The 22,770-nt window shown below is 33.6% G+C and overlaps 2 protein-coding genes and 1 pseudogene across 5 annotated transcripts; 2 read left to right on the forward strand and 1 right to left on the reverse strand.

Annotated features, from left to right (window-relative positions):
• Positions 1-70: 70 nt before the first annotated feature.
• Positions 71-5,311, reverse strand: LOC114756121 (uncharacterized protein At4g06598). 4 transcript variants are annotated; one of them, XR_003741410.1, is made up of 6 exons: positions 4,741-4,786; positions 3,147-3,891; positions 2,495-2,570; positions 2,258-2,384; positions 442-762; positions 71-294 (listed from the first exon to the last, which is right to left on the reverse strand). XR_003741410.1 is itself a non-coding variant. In XM_028945037.1 (5 exons), exons 2-5 carry the CDS (start codon positions 3,872-3,874, stop codon positions 557-559), a joined length of 1,137 nt encoding a protein of 378 aa, XP_028800870.1. In that variant the 5' UTR covers positions 3,875-3,891; positions 5,142-5,311; the 3' UTR covers positions 71-556. The 4 variants fall into 4 exon arrangements, 3 of the variants coding, with proteins under 3 accessions (XP_028800870.1, XP_028800869.1, XP_028800871.1); XM_028945037.1 differs by lacking the exon at positions 4,741-4,786 and adding an exon at positions 5,142-5,311 and having other exon boundaries at positions 71-762; XM_028945036.1 differs by having other exon boundaries at positions 71-762.
• A 7,549-nt stretch (positions 5,312-12,860) lies between these two features.
• LOC114756120 (UDP-glycosyltransferase 83A1-like) lies at positions 12,861-14,387 on the forward strand. Its single transcript, XM_028945035.1, has 2 exons — positions 12,861-13,341; positions 13,422-14,387. Exons 1-2 carry the CDS (start codon positions 12,861-12,863, stop codon positions 14,309-14,311), a joined length of 1,371 nt encoding a protein of 456 aa, XP_028800868.1. The 3' UTR covers positions 14,312-14,387.
• Positions 14,388-15,342: 955 nt separating this feature from the next.
• Positions 15,343-20,548, forward strand: LOC114756118 (UDP-glycosyltransferase 83A1-like; annotated as a pseudogene).
• Positions 20,549-22,770: the final 2,222 nt, after the last annotated feature.

Here is a 22,770-nt window from a genome sequence, read left to right on the forward strand (position 1 = left end):
GAGCGAGGAAATAAATATTATAGGTAGGTAGCAGGTACATTTAATTATCTCAACACTAGGAGACAAGATCTTCCGAGAAAACATGAACTTCCTCAAATCATTTTAACAAACACTAGCTTAATATAATCCATACAGACAATGCACATCCATATTCCATACAACCCTAAAGATACTTCGCTGCTTACATTAGGCCGAGTTTTCCACAAGCATGAATAAATCACAACAGAAATGGAGGATACACTTCATGAATAAACATACACTGGGGATGTTGAATTACCACCTCCGGCAAGTCATCTGATAGGAAAACCCAGATCAAAACATGATGAGATTTCGGCTGTGACCGCCAGGTGCCCATTAAAATTCATATTAATTTAAACAAGCTAACGGGAAAGACCAGGAAATGCCTGAAATAAGCAAAGCGGGCAGAGAGAGGATGCCTACACTGGAAATCTCTGCAGAATCCCGCACAGTGGAAATATTCAACTGTTTTGATTTGCAGCCGTAGCAACATCTGTTGAATGTAGAGGCAGAACACTGCAATAGCTAGAGTGCAGATTTAACTACGGACTGGACCTGTCATGGGGTCACGCCCTGAGTTGTTGTCTTTATGTTTTAAGGAAAGCTTTGAAAATTGGGAATCAAGGTCTTTGCTTTTAGTGCGTCGGAGGCTACCAGATGGTTGCTGTTGCGGTGTTTGTTGCGGCTGCTGCTGATATAAAGCACGTAATCTTGCAATCTCTCTTTCTAGTACTTCCTGTTCCACTGAATTGCACATTATTTGTATCAGTCAATGAAACAAATTCCTTAAACACCTACACTCTGTTAAAAAAAAAAAAAAAAATCAGTCTACATCTGATGAAACCAATTACGGATGAAAAGAACTTGAGCCCAAAATTCAATCTTACGTCTTCTAGAAGTCTTGCGTACCTAACTTCCATCAATTTATTAGATTGGGTCAGAACAGGAGGCAAATAAATGAAAGTAGTAAATACTGAGCATTTGACAAGGTTGCCAATAGTAAATTCATCCCACATCATCATTTGCTCATGTGGGCAAGGTTGTGTGGGATAATGGACAGATCTGGCCAATCATTGCAGGAAGCTGCAAAGGAATGGCCAGAGCTCCAATCAATGGTGGGCAACTCATTCGGCACCACTTGAGTCTCGAGGTAGGGCGCATCTGATGGTGTAGAGGCTGCACAGTGGCAGAAATGAAGCACACCACCGGAGAAAGCAGGGTTTTCATGGGAAAAAGATAAAAAAGGAGAAGACGAAAGCGAAGGTAAGAGAGGCACTAGTGATTGGAGTAATGAACAATCACTAGAAGTTTTGATATGAAGAGTTTGAGAGCGTTCAGAAATATGAGAGAATGAGATAAAAGATTCTATATCTTCTTTATTCATGGAAAGTGAAAATACAAAACTGAATATGTAGAGGAACTACAACTTTTGCCGCCGTGCATTTAAAAAAAAAAAAAACAAAACAAGAAGAAGAAGAAGAACCTACCAACTACAAGAGTGAATGCTCCCAAGTAAATGCATACATCTACCACAACTTGACAAATTAATACATCAACTACTAACATTCAGACAACAGTCAACAACCACATTTTCAGTGCAGACTAGATTTTGAGCCCATACTTTATACGGAATTTGAGGTGAGTCACTATTTATGGCTTTAAAATAGCATGGCTTTCTATAAATATTTTTATATTGGGTATAGATACTATGCTTAGTGGGATAAGACTTATTTGTTGTTGTTGTATAGATATTATACTTAGACTGTATCATGCTTTAGGATGCTTCAGTTATAAGATGCCAGGTCTTCGTGTTGCAACAAGTCACCTAGAATGAAGAAAGGTACTGGAGTTAAATTGCGCCCCTGACCCAATTTATTTGAGCACAGTACTTAAGATCAAACCATCCTTTACTCAATCTCATTCTTTTGTGGCCTGAATTTACTCAATCTCATTCAAGGGAAACTTGTTGCATGCAATCAATCTCATGTTTATGAGAAATTATCCTTTTCTTTCTCTATGTAAATCTTCCTAAATCAAACTTACAAGAACAAATAAAGCATGTTTCATGGCTAATATGTAAAATAAAATGCATCATGACATCATATCCAGAACAGGTATGGTGAGTTAATATTTGCCAGCTCCCCTAAAGCAAAGTATCAACTATCAAGGATGTTAATTTCAAAACATATAAAAATATATCCTGATGACTTGAGCATAATTCTCAAGGATAAAAACTTACAGCGTTTGATGAGATGCTCCTGTGCTAAACTTTCTAGACGTTGCTTAAGGGCTTTGTTTTCCATGCTCAGGATAAGACGCTGTTGATTAAGAAATTCAACCTCAGCTGATACTTCAGACCCTTCTGCCTGTTGATTAACAAAGAATCAAAATCAGAACTTTCCAGCATAAAAGATGCAGGAATTTGAATGAATATTGCTTCAAAATCATTTAGAAACTTTTATCTTCTAGAACTTACCTGTAAAGCTTGTACATTTCTTTCCAGCTCAGCTATGTATTGTAGTTTACGGACCCGTGAACGTTGAGCAAATTGCCTGCATATAAGCATTTCAGATTTACTTTTTTCGCCTCATCATCATGAATTAATTCATGGTTTGCACGGAAGAAAGCTTAGAACACGGTAAGGGCAAAAGCCACCTAACAGGGCATAAGACACCCAGTATGACAATAACGGCACAATACCCCATCTACCCCCAAGAACAACAGCCCAAAACACTCTCAGCATCCACTGAGCCTTAAATAATGCCAAAATTCACCCTAATTCTTCAAACCAATATAAAAGGGAATGCTTTTTCTGCTACAAGTAAATTACTAAACCTTTACATCACATTGGCATCCGTTGAAATTTGTAATTTTACACAAGATGAAACATGTATGATAATATAGCTCTACATCAAGCACTCTTGTTGGGTAAATTTTAAAAAAGGTTAAGGATTGCTTGAAACAATAAAATGGGTGTGCTATAGGAAAGCATTCTGAATAGAAAAATTAGAAAGGAAACAGCAGTGGGGAGCAGATCAAGCCAGCTTGCAAGTCTTATATTAGTGATATAATTGAGCAAATTAGCGCAACAACCACAAATTCAGAAAGCACACAAAATTAGCACATACTGTTTAGCTCGTTTTGTATCGGTTTCAGAAGCATGTGCCTTCGCATGCGGACCATCCTTTTTTTCAAAAGTTACTTTTGTATCATGCGAGCTAGATTCTGCTGAATCCAGTTTTTCATTTGCATTTGATGGAGCCCCATCTGCTGCTTCACATGGTGTACTAGGTGATCCTGAACTCTGAAAGGCACCATTGTCCCTCCCAGAGGGAACACCACTTGGATGCGATACAGCATTTAAAAAAGAGTCCCATGCTCTATTGTTCTTTTTGGTTGACTTGATTTCTGCATACATTGGTAAATGACCAGTATCTTTACCATAATCAAAGTCCTGGGATGCCCGAGATGGAATAGATTTTAAATTCTTATAATTCCACTCATCCTGATCTGTATAGCTAATGTTAGAAGAAACATTAGCCGTGTCTAGGTAAGCAAAAGAATCACTTGATGAACGCCGATGACCACCCTTACGGATTGGTGTATCTGGCTCATTAAGAAGATCATCAAGCCAAGAAGGTTGTTCCTCTATGACAAGGCTCTCAGATGAAGTCCGTTGATGGTGTGCGTTTCCCTCTCTAGGTTTCTGAACAACCTTGGAACCAATCGCAGTATTTGGGACATGATCGGCATATGCTCCAGAAATACTGGGAAATGGACTTTTAGGAGGGAGGAGAGCATGCTTTCCAGAATACATGAAATTTCTCATGCCTGACGAAGCCTTTGAATTAGCCATAGAATTAGAAATAATACCTGTCAAATAAGTAACCATGTGAATGCATTAGCTACTAACAAAGAAGTTATACGATTGTGTCTTCTGAATATGCCACTTCAAATTAAGATCTTCTAACAATAATTTCTTTGGGGGGAAAAAAGCCCATTGCTTAAAACACAAGATGATTCTGAGCGCTCTGTCTTTATTTCTCCATGGCCACCTAATTAAAAGATTCTACAATGGCATACATGTATGCCTACCAAGAATTAAAGAAGCAATAAATAAAGCAACGGAAACATGTACATGAGCATCCACTCATGTACACATATTTGAAAAACTATTAATCAGGACAAACCACATAACATCAAGAAAGCATTACAATTTACAAAAATAGCATCCAGTACCCTCAAGTCTTTTTCAAGAGATTATTATAGTAAATTATTTTAGAGAAATTACCATGGCAACAAGTAAAAGTAGATAACCCATTGACATAATGCTAAGAGCTACTTAGCACATGCCTCTATAGAGCATATGCTTCACTAAGAGAAAAGTCAGCATGATGCTTGCAGCTTATAGATCTCTCCTTTCACATTTTCTGTCACAAAAATTCTCAAAATTTTTCTGGGCATCTCATAATAATCAAAGTGTCTAGATTAAGTCATTAGCATCATGCTGAACACACAATTTTATTCGGTGGCACAGTTGACATGAAAATCCCAGATCAAAACAACAGTTCCTACTAAATCTTGAAAGGCTACTAATAGATGAATTGTTCACTACCAATGTAACAGAATACTCAAGTAAGAACCAAATAAATCACAAGGCTTTCGTGGAGAAGCAAAATCAAAACTCTCGGCAACCATAAGTGCAATTGAAAAGAATCTTACAACACAAAGCTCAGCTTCCAGGTCTAGAAAATTTATAAGGGAGAAGTAAAGTTGCTCTCAGACACCCAAAGATTCTTTCTATTCTTTCTCCATGTCCCAGATCAGGAAAAATTAAAGATCAAAACTTCATTTTGCTGCTTTTCCCAGGCCATCTATCTAGAGCAATAATTTTCACAACAGACAACAGCATGCATTCAGAAGACAATAGAGGAAATTCCGAAATATGGAAATTACTGCTTGCAAGGACCATACGCTGCAATGTATGAGACTGAGGCATCAACCAAAGAAATTTTTTTATAAGTTTAGAAAATTGAGCATGAAAATCGGAAACTGACTGTCCTGCAACCAACCATCCGAAGGCAATTTCGTATTTGATAATCCAACAAAAGAAAGAGACCCACCTTTTGCAGATTGAAGATTCCAGATCGCTAAATGCAATGCAAAAAAGGCTTCAAAACAAAGCAACCTTTCTCTCTCCTAGGGTTCGCTTGCCCCCTTAGTAGTTGTAAACCAAGCTAGCTCTCGCTCGCTCTCTCCCTCCCTCCGCCCCAGTACTTAGTACCCTCTCTCTCTTCTCGTTGAAGCTGCCTGAGGCTGAGGCTGAGGCTGAGGCTGAATAGGAGACCCAAGACAAGTAATATTGCTTCCAAGTCCTCAACTTTTCTCTATTTTCACAACTTGGCCACATTATTATCGCATATTCCATCATTGAAAGACTTAGCACATTATCCTGCCTGTGATTACATCTCAGCACAGAAAAGGGCATTTTCCGTACATTTATATTTTTATTTTTTTAGATGATTATTTTTAAAATTAAAAATTTAAAGAAAAAATATTTTTAAGAGTGGTTTAATATTTTCACAGCCAACTAATTTAAATTCGGGAGACGCTTGAACCCAAAACTTTTATCCTAGTCAATCTAAATAGTTTTAAATTTTATTAACTTTACCATGATATTTTATCTATTAATTTATATTTTATGCAAATTTCATTTTTGAAATCCTATTTATCTTGTTACTCCAATGTTCGGAGTATATTTTAATTGGAATTTTGTATTATTTCAGACAATGATACTTTATTTATTCATACTTTCATTGTAAGAAAGTACTATTATTATTTTTTTATAATTATTTTCAGTGTACTCAAATGTTAAATACTGTAATGGAGGCTTTAAACTTTCAAGCAACTGGATTCCCTGCTATATATGAGATGATTTTAGAAAAGTTTAATTCTGAATTAAAATTTTGTTACAACTTAAATTTTTACTCATTTTTTATTTTTCGGCATGCATTTTTTTTAAAATCATAATTTAGTATTAACCTTCTTTATATTTCTTATATTTTGAATCTTTTATTATTTTATTATATGCAAGAGATAAAATAAATACAGTCTTTTAGAAGTAAGTTCTTTAAAATATGCAATTATCATTTAATAATGAGGAATTAAAAACTGTAAATTTAGAACAACTAAATTAAAATTAAAAAATTCAATTTTTATCTAAAAAAATAAGCACAAAATTAATTCAGGTTCGGTTACCAATAAATGAGTTTGAGGGTATCTTAAGTTTCCCTTTGTTGGTTATCTCATGCTTGTCCTATTCCTAATTTTGATAAATAATACTCCTCCGGTCCTAATTATAAGACCCAATTGACTTATTTGAAGAGATTAAGGAAGTAAGTTAAGTTGGTTATTTATAATAAATAAGTGTTGTTATTCCTAAAATATCCTTGCTAATTAAGTATATTGGCTAAAACTATCATTATTAGAAGGATTATCTTGGAAAAAAATGCATAAATATAAGAGAGAAAATGGATTGGGTCTTATAATTAGGACCAAATAAAAAGTCAAATTGGGTCTTATAATAAGAACCGGAAGAGTAGTTTTTTTCCCCAGATATTTGTAGTTTTAAAACGAGCCAAACTTCTTCGGTCAAAAAAAAAAAAGCCAAAATTGACTATGAAGTTAATGACCGAAAATTAATATATATATATATATATATATATATATTATGCAATGCTTTTGGCAAATACACTTTATGAATATCCTTATACAAAATTCTGAATATTTTGTTTCTGAAATGTATCAAATTAATCATATAATTGCAATGCGTTGACTTAAAATAAACTTCATATATGTGAGCATAATTTCATGTTTTCTCTATTTTTCGAAAGGATTCTGCATCTTTTAAAGTGTGAGTCTCACTTTCAATTAAGAAAATTATGAGTCTCATTAACAAGTAATAAAAATACTTTTATAGGAAGAAATATGGATGTTGGATTAAGGAAAAAGAAATTTTGATAATTTTGATCAAAACGGAAAGAAACGTCAGTCGCCCAATTGATTTGTCTTGTATTTTTTTAATTAAAAAATATTAAGGATGGTGTGATATTTTCCAGATATATAACTTTTTAAAATTTAAGAAACATATGTACAATATTTAATATGATATAATCTTTTTAATAGATAGCTAAATTGAATGAATAAAGTGGCAATTTAAAAAAGTGTATAAAAACCAACAGTAGCATGACTCATCAAGCAATAAAAATATGATGGAAATCACTTTTCTTAAATGACCACATCACTAATTTTAGAGGAGAAAATTAATTTCCAAGTTGTTATAAATTTACCTGATTTTTAAACAAGTTACGTAGTCTTTTTTATTTATTACGTTCTTATAATTTTTTCTAATTGTATGTTGTTTCAATTGAGGGGACATAGTTTTCTTCAATTCTAATGAGGTTTTTGCAGTCTTTTTCTTTAGCTCTTTGTAGTCTTTTAATTAGGTTTTTGTAGTTTTATTATGAGTCACCTAAAAAGGACCTGATCAAAAATTACACAAACATATATGGATTTGATTAAAAAAAACAATAAAGTGATTAAAATTAGGTGAAATATAAGAAAGCTGATTGAAAATCAAATAATTCTATAGGGACTTGCAGATTAATTTTTTCATTTTAGACTATTATATTAAATTTGATAGTTTTTAAAATCATAGGTTAACTTTTATTAAAAGTTAATTTCAGCAGCCCATAACCATAATAAAAATATAGTATGATGAAACATAGTTAATATAACAAGTCCAAATAAGAGAGGATGTAAGTAGAGACCCAATTTAAAGTTCAAACTGTCATGATATGAAACACAAAAAATATTTTGAGAAAATTATTTGTATGGTCAAAAGGAAGGAAGTGCAAGGCTAAGCCAAAGCCTTCTTAAGATTAAAGCATGTGATGTAATCAAAGGAAAAAGAAAGAAAATAAAGGAGGGAATTTATAAAATATAGATATTATGCACAACACTTTTTGGTGTAATTTTTTAATTAATTATTTGATGCAAAAAATATTTTTTGGATGTAAAGTTGGAGAATGGTGTGAGCTGTTGGTCTAACAATTAGCATAAAAAGGTGAAAAAAATGAGGAGAGGGTGGGGGCAAGGAGACAAATAAAAATAGAGAAAAGGGACAAATAGTAGTTGCCATTGGTTTGAAGGCAGGGCATGTCCCAATTGCATGCCCTGTTGTTGGACTGAGGTTTTGTACTGTTTTGCTTCTTTTGGGATTTGATTCCTGCAGTTTAGATTTTGTCAAATTTTTGTTCCTTCTTAATATTTAGGTGTAAGAATTAGTTGACAAATTTGTTTTCATGGTAAACATAAAAAATAATTGAATAATTTATTCTGACTTCAAATATAATATTTAAATTTTATTTTGGTAAAAATTTTGTTTTTCTCTTAAATTTATTAATAATTCTTTAAATTATTCTTATTAATTGCATTTATTAAGAAGATTTTTGTCATTAGGGTTTTTCAGAGAAATAAGAAACCAACACATAGTTGTTATAAATAACTAATTTAAATAATTTTCTTAATATCTATAAATTAATCATCTAAAATTTTCATTTGGAATAAAAAAATAATTTTTGTAAGATTGGCTTTGATATTGAATAACTGTCAATAGTTGAATTAGACTATAATCCAGATGTTGTCATATTTTTTATACCCAAAACCATTGCCTTTGATATTGAACATAACCACACACAAAAAAATACTACCCCACTAATATTAAAACATGGTTATTCTTCTTAAATGTGTCGCAAATTAATTTTTCTCTTTAAAGATGCCTTTATTTATATACATAAATTTCAAATTAAAATATAAATTATCCAAATAAGATTTATACACACTGGATATCCCTCAACATGTGTTAAGTCGATCACCATCACTGGCAATATCAAGGCGAGAACAAGAGGCAAGGAAGAGGACATGGAGGACTGAATAATAGGGAAAGAGGACATGGAGGACTGAATAATAGGGAAAGAGGACAAAAGGGGTGCACATCATGTTTTGTCCTTTTTTCCCCTCGAAGGGGGTCAAAAGTGGTATTTCACATAGAAAAGGGTCGTTGCTGAGCTGGATTAAAATAAAAAGAGGTAAGTGGTTGCAGTTGAAGTTGAGAGCGTCCCAATTTCCAACTCAAATAACTAATTTCTTAGCTGGGGAAGCTACGGATCAAAGGACCACTTCCTCACGCGCACTTATTATTATTATTCTCTTCTCTTCTTCATTGGCTCCCAACCAAAAAAATCTACCAACCCTACGAGATAAAGTCTCACCTATTGATCTCAACATCATTACAAAGTGAAGTGGAAGAAGATCCCACAAAAAATAATACTCACAAACATATTAATACCGGTCTCAAACTAAATCTCTAAAAGTAACGGGTCGTATTGCCAGTGAGACAACTAGCCGTTGATAAAAGAAAATAAATTTATTGTCTCTTAAATTTATTATTTCTAATTTCCCCTAAAACCTTCTTATTAATTACATATATTAAGAGAGTTTTTTGTCGAGATAACAGTTTTTAATGGAAATGATTAAAAAGAATGATTTACAAAAATCATTAGATCTTTTTTTTTTTTTTACATATAACTAATTTATCTAATTTTCTCAATTTTTATGAATTAGTTATCTAATTCTAATGTGTAGGGCGGGGAGGAATTTTATACAAGTGTTATACAATTTTAACGTTTTAAAAAGTATTGCTAACTTTATGCCTCATGCCTTTTAATATCGGTCCTAATTTATAAGTAAAATCTGTTCATGGGTGTAAAAGTTAGGTTCACAATTTTGTTTTTGCTTTTTTTCTGCTTTATCACGCAATGAATTTTAAAGGATTCTGGAAGAGCATATGTTCATGTATGTTAAAAAGAAAAGAAAACGAAGAGGAAGAAAATGATTTTTCCAGATATTTGGATTCCCATGACTTTGTCTCTTTGCTAGCATAATGTTATACATCCTTAAGATATTTTTATAACTATGCAATTGTATGTCCAATTGCCATGAAAATCAAATGATTATGAAAATAAATTGATTCAAATTGATTTTAATTTTCTCCTGACAAAATTAAGTGAATTAGATCTTAAAGACTTACGAACATGAAAGAGTACTTATAAAGATATTTATAAATTACTTATTAATAAAATTATGATATTAACAGAAGAGCTGAACTTAGGACTTTGTTTAATCAATCAATTGTAGTGTTATTCTTGTACGATCAATTTATTTTGTCATTTATTTAACCGATTTTTTAACCAATCAAACTATATGAAGAACCAATATAATAATTTTTGGATCGAATCGAACTGTCCTCCACATAATATTTTGTATACTTTCGTACAATTTTCTTCTTTTTTATTTTATTTTCCAAAGAAATATCTCAAACGATGGATATTGCTTTCTCCAAACTTTGAAAGAGATCATCAATTGATTCCCACACACATAAAATAACAAAAATAATCCAAACTTTTTAAAAAATTTGTTTTGATGAAAGCACTAAACAACTAAGAGACAACGTGCAAATTAATGGATCATCACTCCCTAAGATTCAATTCTTTTTGTGGGAGAGAATAATATTAAAGAAACAAACAAAATATTTAGAGAGAGAGAGAGAGGATCAATTACTTTGAGTGTATCAATTTGTGATAAAGAAGCAAGTTGACAAGTTGGCCTGGCTATCTGCAAACAATTTTTTATATGCTCCACAAAATATTACATTAGTATAATGCTTTGCTTTCCCACCATTACCCCACCACTCTCTTTTAAGGGGAAGAAAATAATAACAATACAATTTTCTTATCTATTTTCAAGTTTCATCACATGATTCGTTGAATTAATTTTAAAAATAAGCTAATATAATATTTGGTTTCTCAAAATTGCTGTCATTTTGGTTTTGGTCCCTCAAAGGGCAAAATGATCGATATTTTTATTGGATTATAGGGACTAGTGTTTTCAATGAAAAGAAACTTAAAGTACCAAAACATATAATTTAAAACTCGAGAGATTAAAATCAAAATGAAAGCAAATTTGAAAAACTAAAAATGTATTAACCCTTTAAAATTTAAAATTACTGCTCCCTTAGGTCTTATGTGTAAAAGCTTAATAATCAATTTATAGATATTAAAGAAATTAAGTAAATTGGTTATTTATAAAAGATGAAAATTCTTTTGATACGAGCAAACGGCTGGATAGTTTAGGAAAAAATGACTCATTTTAATCCTTTCTAACTTCTATGTTTTGGATAGAAGAGAGTAATTGTTTTAAAAAATTTCAATTGATGTTTCTTTATGTTTTTTTGGGTAACAATTCATTCAGTATCTAGTTTTATTGAATAATATCTCTAATGTAAATTTAGAATTATATGCAAATAGTTTTCTTAAATTTTAAATGATGTGATTATTTGATGCCTTGTATCAATTTTTTTTCCAAGTGTACAGATTTTTCTGTCAAATTCTTTTAAAAAAAAATTAACATGCACAAAATATTAAACATACTGGGCTTCATATATTGTTAATGATACGATCCAGATTCCTTGTCGATCTCATTATTCATGACTAAATTTGTCCGTCTCATAATATCTTCGTCTAGCATTTTGCCCTTACTCTGTTGAATTATTGATTCATTATTCTTGTGTGTATTTCCCCAAATTTTATGCAAATATAATGATAAATTGTTTATATATATATATATAAATCCTTTCGTACATAAGAATTCTCACTAGTAATTTTTTTTATGATTCATCAAAATATTTCTTATTTTAGAATTTCAATAAAGTAGTCATCTTTTTTTAAAAACTGTTTTAGTCTTCATTAGACATTAGTATGGAAGAAAGTATATAGAAAGCATTTTAAGTAAAGGGTAATTAATAAAATATCATTACATTTTACTGTAATCCAAGTCACCTGATGATTTTCTTGGCATGTGTAAAATACTCCGAAGTGACACTTTTTATGAATAGAAGGAGTTCTCTTTGTTTTTTTTTTTTTTTGTGGGTTATGGGAATAGATGTAATTTCTTTGGATTGCCTATGAATGTTTTTCTTTGCCATCCTTTTTGCTGCTAATTTATTAGAATTTAAATGTTGGGTGAAAATACATTACACTCCCTCTAATTTAAGAGTTGGATCTATTTAACCTTTTAAAAATTACCATAAATCTTCAACAATTTTCAAACGGTTACAACACGAATCTTTTAACATTTTTATCAAATCTCCAATTTTGAATCCTCCCAGGCTCCCACTATTTATGTAGGTTGAAATCAGTTCAAACAAATCCCAAGTGTCATCTCAAACTGGCCAACAAGAACACTTCATCATTCTCTTTGTACTTGTAGCTTTCTCCAATCATACGAAAATTTTAAAGGAAAAAAGAAAAGAAAAGAAGGGATAAGCAAAATCCAAAGAACTCATAATTCATCGAACATTATAATTCACTAAGGTTAACCGTAACAACAAAAACTAAAGAATCACTTAGAAAAGAAGAAGAAAACAAAATTTTTAGTCCTTGCTAATGTTACTTGATTTTGACTAATAGATAAAATTTTTGTTTCTCATATCTGACATTTAAGATCCCAATTTTAGTTTATCAGAATGAATATGTAGAACGACAAAGATTAGGTGCATGTAAACTTGTCCCAAAGTCGGATAATAAAACCACAAAATAAGACAAGAATAGAATCAAATGCTGGTTCATCCCAGACTCTGAAAACTTGATATCAACATGAGTAGGATTTATAAACGGTATGAACTTGCAGAATCTGCAGAGCAACAGAAAAGTATAGAGTCAAGTATGGCAAGGCCACATGTTCTAGTCATTCCTTACCCTGTCCAAGGACATGTGATTCCTTTAATGGAGCTTTCTCTATGCTTAGTTAAACATGGGATCAAAGTAAGCTTTGTAAACACCAAGTATAATCATGAGAGGATCACGAGTTCATTTGCAGAGGGAAGTGACATAGGATCAAAAATTAGTCTGGTGTGGATAGCTGATGGGTCAGATTCTGCAGAGAAGGCAAAAAAGCCGGTGTCCACTGGAGAAGTCTTGAGACACATGCCTGGGAAAGTTGAAGAGCTCATTGATTGTTTGATTAATGGTTCAGAAAGTGAGAAGATAAGCTGTGTTCTTGCTGATCAAAGCATTGGATGGGCCCTTGATATTGCCAAGAAGAAAGGAATTACACGAGCAGCCTTCTGTCCTGCAGCAGCAGCACAGTTGGTGCATGGATTGAGCATCCCAAAGTTGATTGAGAATGGAATCATTGACAAAAATGGTTAGTTCATGGTACTTCACTTGATTATTTAGAACATAATAACTTGTTGATTATGATGTTTTCCCATTCAAAATTTGCAGGAACACCATTGAGAAAAGAGACCATTCAACTATCACCTTCAATGCCTAGCCTTAGTACTGAAAACCTCGCCTGGCTTAATGTTGGGAACCTGACCACTCAGAAGCATATTTTTGAACTGATGATGAGGAACATTAAGTCTATGCAGCTCACTGAATGGCTTCTCTGCAATTCAAGTAATGTCCTTGAGCAATCTGCATTTACTTTGTCTCCAAATATCATACCCATAGGCCCACTTCTGACAAGCAATGCTTCAGGAAACTCAGTGGGCAATTTCTGGCCCCAAGACCTCACTATTATGAACTGGCTAGATCAGCAGTCACCTAGTTCAGTTATTTATGTTGCGTTTGGAAGTTTCAGAACTATGAGTCCAACCCAGTTCCGAGAACTGGCTTTAGGGCTTGAACTTTCCAACAGACCTTTTATCTGGGTTGCACAACCGGACTTCAGACAAGGGAACAATAATGAATACCCTCAAGGATTCGAAGACAGAGTTGGTGATCGTGGTCAAATGGTTGGTTGGGCTCCGCAGAAGAAGATTCTGAGTCATGCTTCAGTTGCTTGCTTCATAAGTCATTGTGGTTGGAACTCCACCATGGAAAGTGTAAGCAATGGAATTCCCATTCTTTGCTGGCCTCACTTTGCAGATCAGTTCCTGAATAAGAGCTATGTCTGTGATGTTTGGAATGTGGGAATGGGATTTGAGACAGATGAAAGGGGCATAATCACAAGCAATGAAATTAGAGGCAAAATTGAGCAACTCTTGAATGATGAGGATTTGAAGGAGAGGGCAAAACATCTCAAGGAAAAAGTTCTAAGTGGAATCAGAGAAGGTGGTAAATCTCGCAATAATCTAGATGGTTTTGTCAAGTGGATCAAAATGAAGAATTAGATCTACGAAGTGTTGCAATGATGTTAAACTTCTCAGCCTACCTTATAAAATAAATGAACAAGAATCTAAATCCATAGCCCCTGAAAGGTGTTTCTCAACCACCTTTCACAACTACTTTTTTTTCCTTATGGGTGCTTGCAATAAGCATTGTTAAGTTTAGAATCTATAAACAGCAATACGATTTGTTGTGTGGTTTTAGAGAAGATGGAAATTGTAATAAGCATTGGTAGTTTTAGAATCTATAAACAGCAATACGATTTGTTGTGTGGTTTTAGAGAAGATGTAATCAAACTAGTTGCATTCTAGCCTGATCCATCTTCCCTGATGGTACTTGAATTTAACTATGGCAATAAAGTCAAAAAAAATTTAACTAAGAGAAGTTTGATACTTGAATAAGAGAGGATTCTCTTGTACGAAACTATTACTATTTATATTTGGGTTAATCGACTAAGATATATAATTAAATTTATAATCATTTTTGTTGATTATCTATAATTTCTTTATATATTTATGTTAGTAAGATGAAAATTTAAAAAAAAAAAAACCAAGCTTTTTTTAAAGGCCAATAGCACAGTTGTTAAAATTGAAGTATCAATATGTGGCTGGTACATTGGCATTGCTTCTTTCGTCTCCTCCTCTGTTTTGTTGTGGCCCACATAAATTTTCAATTCTTTTTCTCAAATTACACTGTTTCTTTTGTTTGTCCTTATGCTCAATTCCCATTAAAGAATTGATTTCCGTGCAAATCAGCATGCCAATAGCAAATATTAATCATTAGACTTTCATCAAAAGAAACAAATAAACCCAAGATACATCTATGAAGACAAAGCCAATAGCTATTAAGGGACAATGTTTACAAAAACAAGGATTAAATTGTTTTCTCAGGCGTATCATAAAAATGTAGTAGTATATATACGACTTGGAAGTCTTGCAATTCTTGCACGAGCATTAAGTGGAAAGAATAATCATCATTATAAGAAGCTACTTGTTCACATAGAGGAGAACAGTAAGATCTGGTTTTGAGTTAAACAATGAGTAGAGCACATATTTTGGCTTTGCCTTATCCAGAACAAGGCCACGTCAAGCCTCTTATGGAGTTTTCATGTGAGCTAGTCAAACATGGCATCAAAGTCATATTTGTGAACACTGATTTCAATCACAAGAAATCGCGAAAGCTCATGAAGCAAGAGGTGAAGATCAAGACCAGGTGGGGAAGGAGGTTAAACTAGTCTCAATCCCAGATGGGTTGGGACAAGATGAAGATAGAAACTGTCTGGAAAAATTGACAGTGTCAATCTGTGAAGTAATGCCAAAGAAGCTGAAAAAGCTGATACGAGAGATAAATGAAGAATCAGAGAGTGAAAATATCAGTTGTGTTGTTGCAGATGGGAGCATGGGATGGGCACTTGAAGTTGCAGAAAAGATGGGAATCCAAAGAGCTTCATTCTGGCCTGCTTCAGCTTCACTCTTGGCCTTGTCTTTCAGCAAAACTGCTTGATGATGGAATCATTGATACTGATGGTGAGACAATTAATTGCCCTTCATCTAATCATTTAAATATTTTGAATATATATAAACTAACTTTTATATTGATACCAAATCTCTTTTACAAGTGTTGGGCATTATAATTAAATTAACCAACAGTGACTATAACTTGTCCAAAATGATTTCTGATTTCCAACTCAGGAACACCAGCAAAAGATGAGATTATTCGTGTGGGGCCAAATATGCCTGCTATGAGGACAAAACATTTTGTGTGGACACAAATTAGTGATGACTTTGAATGCACAAAAAATTGTGCTCAACTATGAGAAACAACAAAGCTGTAGAAGTTGCAGAGTGGGTGATCTGCAACTCGGCTCCTGAACTTGAGCCTTCAGCATTTGCTTTTGCTCCAAATATTCTTCCTATTGGTCCACTCCAAGCAAGCAAGAGCAACGATGTTCATCATTTAGCAGGATCGTTTTGGCCAGAAGACTCAACTTGTTTAAAGTGGCTTGATCAACAACCAGATAAGTCGGTTATTTATGTTGCTTTTGGAAGTTTTACTATCTTTGATTTCCTCCAGTTGCAGGAACTAGCACTAGGACTTGAACTCTCAAACAAGCCATTTCTATGGGTTGTAAGATCAGATATCAACAATGAGGCAAACTATGCCTTCTTAAAAGCATTTGAGGACAGATTATCTTCTCATGGGAAGGTTGTTTGTTGGGCTCCTCCGCAGAAAGTTCTAAGGTGTCCTTCTATTGCTTGCTTCGTAAGCCATTGTGGTTGGAATTCTACCACAGAAGGGCTCATTAATGGAGTTCCTTTGTTGTGCTGGCCTTACTTTGCCGATCAGTTCCTTAATGAGACCTACATTTGTGATATTTGGAAGGTTGGCTTAAGGCTCGACCAACACGACAGAATCATTGGTCGAGAAGAAATAGCATCTAAGATTTAGCAAGTTCTCCTTGATGAGGGATTTAGAGCAACGGCTTTACAGCTGAAGGAAAAAGCCATTCAGTGTCAAAGAAGGTGGCAGTTCAGACAAATTTTTGAAACTTTGTTCACCATATGATACAGAAGAATGTCCCTTTAAACATACCAAATACTTGCACTGATATATCACTGTAAAAAAGCTCTAATGAACTTGTCAAGGGTGTGGAAGCTCATGGATTTTCTTTAACAGTATCCTAGTTTGTTTTTATTCGTTTTAGTTGTTTTGAGGTGCTTTTGTCGAATTAACCCAAGAGTCTAAGGCCACTGACGCCAATCCTTACATTCAACTTTCTAGTTTTTCTGTCACAAGTAAAAATTGAGTTCCTCTTTCCAAAACTAATAGTTCTCATAATCTACAATACTCGAGATCATTCTTCTTAACCATTATCAGCTTCAACTAACAAGCCAATGGTCGTTCTTTACAGTGAATACACACAATTGAACATTAAAGCAAAAACAAATGTCAATTTATGAAGAACATAAAGCCCAAGAAGTATAAAGGAGAGCAGGATTCAATAGCTTTCCACACAATCTCACAAAATATCGTTATAAACCGATATCTTGTTGATTTCCATGATATGTACACGGGTTTCTAGCCTAAACACGGTGCAATATATGTTAAGTTCATGACAGAACTAAATAGATCAGAGTCACAAAGCATATTTACTTCTTCTGTTAACTGCCCTCATTCTTTATGCCATTTGGCAGTGTAGGAATGAATTAACTTTCGAGACCTCTCAAATTAGCCCTACGATTCATTATAGTCAAGTTATCATTGTCAACTAGGAATTCTGAGAAATTACGTCTCAGAATCTCCAATAGAGATATATATTTCCGTCCAAAAGAAAATTACGTGTTGAGCATAATATAAGGGATGTTTAGGGAAAATAATTTTGGAATGGAGAACTTACACAATATGCTCACTAGTTCTTCACGCCAACCATAATGTAATATTCCTCCTCTCCTTAATGTAAGACCTATTTAATTAATTTAATTAAATTAAGAAAGTTAGATAAGTTAATTAATTATAAAAAATATGACATGTTTTTCTTAATATACTATAATTATTTTCTTTAATATTCTCCCTCTCTCTCCTACTTGATTATCATTAAAAAAGTATCCATAAGAATAATTTAAAAAAAATTAAAAAATATACCGTATATTTAGAACCATCATCAAGGGAGGAGTACAAGCTAAGTCTGAAAAGAAACCAAAGAGATCAGTGGCGGCATTATTTCAAAGAGAAAGAATTGATACACAATTATCACGGTACATAAAATAGATTATCTTGAAGGATTTGCACGTAGGAAAGCTAATTCCACATCCAATTGTTTCCAATCACGTTTTATGTAACTGGAGCATCGACGAAGACGTTATAATTACTAGTATTCTTTATTCAACATCAGTCAATCCCCTGATGTAGCCCCTTTTTCAAAAGGAAAATATCAAATTTTGTACCGCTGGGAAGTATTTACCTCTCATAATTCCTGGAAATGTTTCCGCAAAATGTCAGAATTCAGAATCAAACAATGAGTAGAGCACATGTTTTGGTTTTACCCTTACCAATACAAGGCCATATTAATCCTCTTATGGAGCTTTCACTTGAATTGCGCAAACATGGCATCAAAATCACATTCGTGAACACGGACCTCAACCACAAGCGAATCATGAAAGCTATTCGGGCAACAAGGGGTGAAGAAGAAGGAGAAGAAGAGCGAGTGGGAAATTATCAGATTAAACTGGTATCAATCCCTGGAGGGCTACAACAAGAGGAAAACAAGGCTCGTCCTGTGGACAGATTAATGGATTCAGGGTGGCAAGTCATGCCAGAGAAGTTGGAGAAGCTGATCCAAGAGATAGATGAATCAGAGAGCGAAAAGATCAGTTGTATATTGGCAGATAAGGGTAGGGGATGGGCACTTGAAGCTGGAGAGAAGATGGAAATCAAACGGGCTGTGTTCTTTCCTGCTTCAGCTTCAAACTTGGCCTTGTTTCTCAGCATCCCAAAACTGCTTCATGATGGAATCATTGACAGTGATGGTGAGGCCATTTGCTTTGTTATTTTCTTTCGCATTTAGGAATCAGCATACGAAAATGATAATGAACACTTGATGAGAATTTAGCCTTCAATATTTAAAAAAGTCAAGGCACTAGTTATAGATCCTCATTTGAACTGTTTAAGATTTTGATCTGAAACTGTTTCAGACATAGCACCTAAACCTTTAACATTTATGTCTGACATCACAACTAAACTTTTCGTAAAGAAGATCATAAAAAATCATTTCACAAGCATTTGGCTTTTACTTACTATAGCTTAAGTGTCTGTATCTGCTAGTGCCCAAACAGAAATAAGGGAGAAACAACAATAAAACTGGATTTACTCACAATAATCTTCCTCCCAGAACAGAAAGAAGTTACAAAAGTAAGAAAAACACACCGAAAGAGAGAGATAAATGATGAAGAAAGGCTATCTTCCTCCACACCAAACTGGCATTCGAGAGGCCAGAGCTCTCCTCACTACTCTCAAATTACAAAAAAGCTCTTCTCACTACTCTCAAATTACACAACAAGTCCTACCCCTCTCAGGATACAACCATTACTAATATAAGCCCAAAAAGCGAATCACACAATCCCCAATACACCCTTTTCTAGGTCAGGCCTATAGCCACCCTAAAACAACTCCAATGCTTAGTTTCTTTCTCCAAAACAGAAGGAAGCTTGAGGTCAATACCCTGGACGGCAGAAATGGCTTTCCCCTTTCTTGTATCTTCCTACTTTTACTTTTAAGCTTTGACCAGTAAAAGCACCTCTATCAGTATCCAAACAGTTAGAACTTCTCAAAAGTGATTTGTAATATGTATTCTAGGAACACCAACAAAAGATCAGATTATTCATTTGGCTCCAGAGATTCCTGCCATGAGGACAACACATTTAATGTGGACACAAGTTTGTGACAACTTGGATGCACAAAAAACTTTGTTCAACTTTGTAATGAGGAGCAACAAAATTGTGGAAAGCACTGACTGGGTCATCTGCAACTCAACGCATGAACATGAGGCTCCAACATTGTCTTTTGCTCCGAGGATTCTTCCTATAGGTCCACTTCAAGCAAGAAAGAACAACCACATTGATCATTTAGCAAGTTCCCTTTGGCCAGAGGACTCAACTTGCTTAAATTGGCTAGATCTACAACGAGAAAAATCAGTTATTTATGTTGCTTTTGGAAGTTTAGCTAAATTTGACCATAACCGGTTGCAAGAACTAGCATTGGGACTTGAGGTCTCAAACAAGCCATTTTTGTGGGTTGTAAGATCAGATATCAATAACGGGGCAAACTGTGAGTTTCTAAAGGGATTTGAAAAGAGGTTATGTTCTCATGGGAAGGTAGTTGGTTGGGCTCCTCAGCAAAAGGTTCTAAGTCATCCTTCAATTGCTTGTTTCGTTAGCCATTGTGGTTGGAATTCTACCATAGAAGGTGTCATCAATGGAGTGCCTTTTTTGTGTTGGCCTTTCTTTGCTGACCAGTTTATTGATGAGACCTACATTTGTGATATTTGGAAGGTCGGGTTAAGGCTTGATCGAAGCAATGTGATAGTTAGCCGAGAAGAAATAGCAAATAAGATTAAGCAAGTGGTCTATGATGAGGGATTCAGATTAAGGGCTTTACAACTGAAGGAAAACGTCATCAATAGTGTCAAAGAAGGTGGCAGCTCATACAAAAATTTGAACAACTTTGTTAATTGGATTAAAGCATAAGGAAAGTATTTCGAATTTATAACTCAAGTGCAATATGACAAAGGAACTAAGAGAAACTTTGTTCACCCTCTTAGCATCTGAAATACTTGCACTGATATATCACCGTAAAAAAACTGATGAACTTACGGAGGGTGTTAAATGTTTTTTTTTTCTCAAGGCAATCTTCAACAGTATCCTACTTTGTTTTTGTTCTTTTTGGTTGTTTTGAAGTTTTTTTATTGAATTAACTTGAGGCCCATAATGCCAGTCCTTAAATTCGACTTTCTAGCTTTCCTATCACGGGTAAAAAAATTACAAGTTACTATCTCCAAAACTATTAGTAGTTCTCATAATCTACAGCACTCAACAATAATTCCACACAGAGTGCTTCATTGGGTTAGAAGATCATTCATCTTAGCAGTTATCAGATCCAACTAACAAACCGATAGTCTTTCTCTACACAATGAAATATTAAAGCAAAAACAAATAATGCCAATTTATGGAGTGTGGTGGCTCCATTTGCACATCGTTTAGAAGAAAGCAGGCTTTAATAGGTGGCCACACAATCCCACAAAATATTAAGTTATAAACCATTATATTAATTACACGTTGATTTCCAAGATGTTCTAAACATGGCCCAATAGTTAAGTTACCATCAGAGTCAAAATGTTTCAGAGAGTAAAATTTGATGCACAATATTGGTGCACAAAATACATTATTCAAAAGGAGTCATTTTACCATTTATTGTTAGGATATGCTACCTCCAATTCTTAATATAAAACCTAATTGACTAATTTGAGGAGATTAAGGAAGTCAAACAAATTACTTTAAAATATTATATTTATAATTTTTAAAACAAATTTGACTGGCTTATAAACTGATATTTAATCCAATAATATATATAAATATTTTAGAAAAATCATGTAATAGATGCTATAATTAAATAAATTTTTAACTACCTTAATTTTTCACTAATTAGTCAATTCGGTTAAAACGTTCCCAGCAGAGTTGGCGAAATGCTTAAGGATATTCTCGTATGGGTATATCAGTTTGTTGAATGGAATACTTTAATGTTCCAGACAGGTGTGTCGTCTATATCTCCTTTTCAATAACAGAAATATATATTTCCATCCAAACAAAAAATTACATGCTGATGATAGTTTAATTTTCCTGAGGTCTTATTTATAAATCACTTCCAACATGTTTCATATAAACCAATAAAAACCAAAATTCATTAACTTTCATTAAAATTTAATAACTTTCTAACTTTATCCCTATTTAATATAAAATACACTTCATAAGAATACGTCAATACAATAATAAATGAAGGGCGACGTTATATATTCATATGAAAGTTTTCTCTCTTTATCTTATAAATAGGATTAGAGGAGTACATATTAAGGCTAAAGAAGAACGAAATAAGCTAGTGGAGCACTTATTTCAAAGAGGAAAATTTGAAGCATAATTAATCAAAGGATTCGCACACAAGAAAGCTAATTCCACGTCCAAATCTTTCCAATCACGTTTAATGTAATTGAAGTATCTACGACGAAATCATAATTATTGGTATTCTTTATTCAACATCCACGTCACATCCCATGATATGATTCCATTTCAATAAAGGAAAACATCAAGTTTTGATACCACCGGAAGTACTTACCTCTCATAATTCCTGGAAATTTTCCCATAAAATCTCATAATTCAGAATCAAACAATGAGTAGAGAGGGATGGAAGTTTTTTTTTTTTTGGAAATAGGAGGGCGCACGTTTGATCCTACTTGTAACCATAGGTCATTAATGCTTGTCCCACTAATTCCAAGAAAATAAATTGATGAAAACACTGGTTATGACACCTCACTTAAAGTCTTTGAGATTTTAAACAGAAATTGTTTATGACATTGTAGCTAAACCTTGAATATATGTATGCCTGCCATCATGACTAAACTATTTAATTATAAGGAAGATCTTGATAAAACTTCTCATAAGCATATGATTTTTAGGTAATGGCTTAAATTATGAGTTAAAAAGAGGGAGTGTACCAAATATATGTATCCAAACTCTTAGAACTTCTCCAAAATGATTTGTTATATCTATTATAGGAACACCAACAAAAGATCAAATTATTCATTTGGCTCCAGAGATGCCTACTATGAAGACAAAACGACACAAGTTTGCGACAACTTGAACGCAAAACAAATTTGTTCAACTTTATAATGAGGGGCAACAAATTTCTGGAAAGCACA

This window comes from Neltuma alba, unplaced genomic scaffold (assembly GCF_004799145.2).
Source record: "Neltuma alba isolate B1F8T4 unplaced genomic scaffold, ASM479914v2 tig00010372_pilon, whole genome shotgun sequence".
Classification (NCBI taxonomy): Eukaryota; Viridiplantae; Streptophyta; class Magnoliopsida; order Fabales; family Fabaceae; genus Neltuma; species Neltuma alba.

Bases quoted from the DNA above. Each gene is read 5' to 3' on its own strand.
- LOC114756120 (XM_028945035.1), top strand. From the start codon at position 12,861: ATGGCAAGGCCACATGTTCTAGTCATTCCTTACCCTGTCCAAGGACAT. The intron at 13,342-13,421 runs GTTAGTTCATGG...CAAAATTTGCAG, and splicing joins TGGAATCATTGACAAAAATG to GAACACCATTGAGAAAAGAG.
- LOC114756121 (XM_028945037.1), bottom strand. From the start codon at position 3,874: ATGGCTAATTCAAAGGCTTCGTCAGGCATGAGAAATTTCATGTATTCT. The intron at 2,385-2,494 runs GTAAGTTCTAGA...GTTAATCAACAG, and splicing joins GAAATGTACAAGCTTTACAG to GCAGAAGGGTCTGAAGTATC. The intron at 763-2,257 runs GTAAGTTTTTAT...TGTGCAATTCAG, and splicing joins GGAGCATCTCATCAAACGCT to TGGAACAGGAAGTACTAGAA.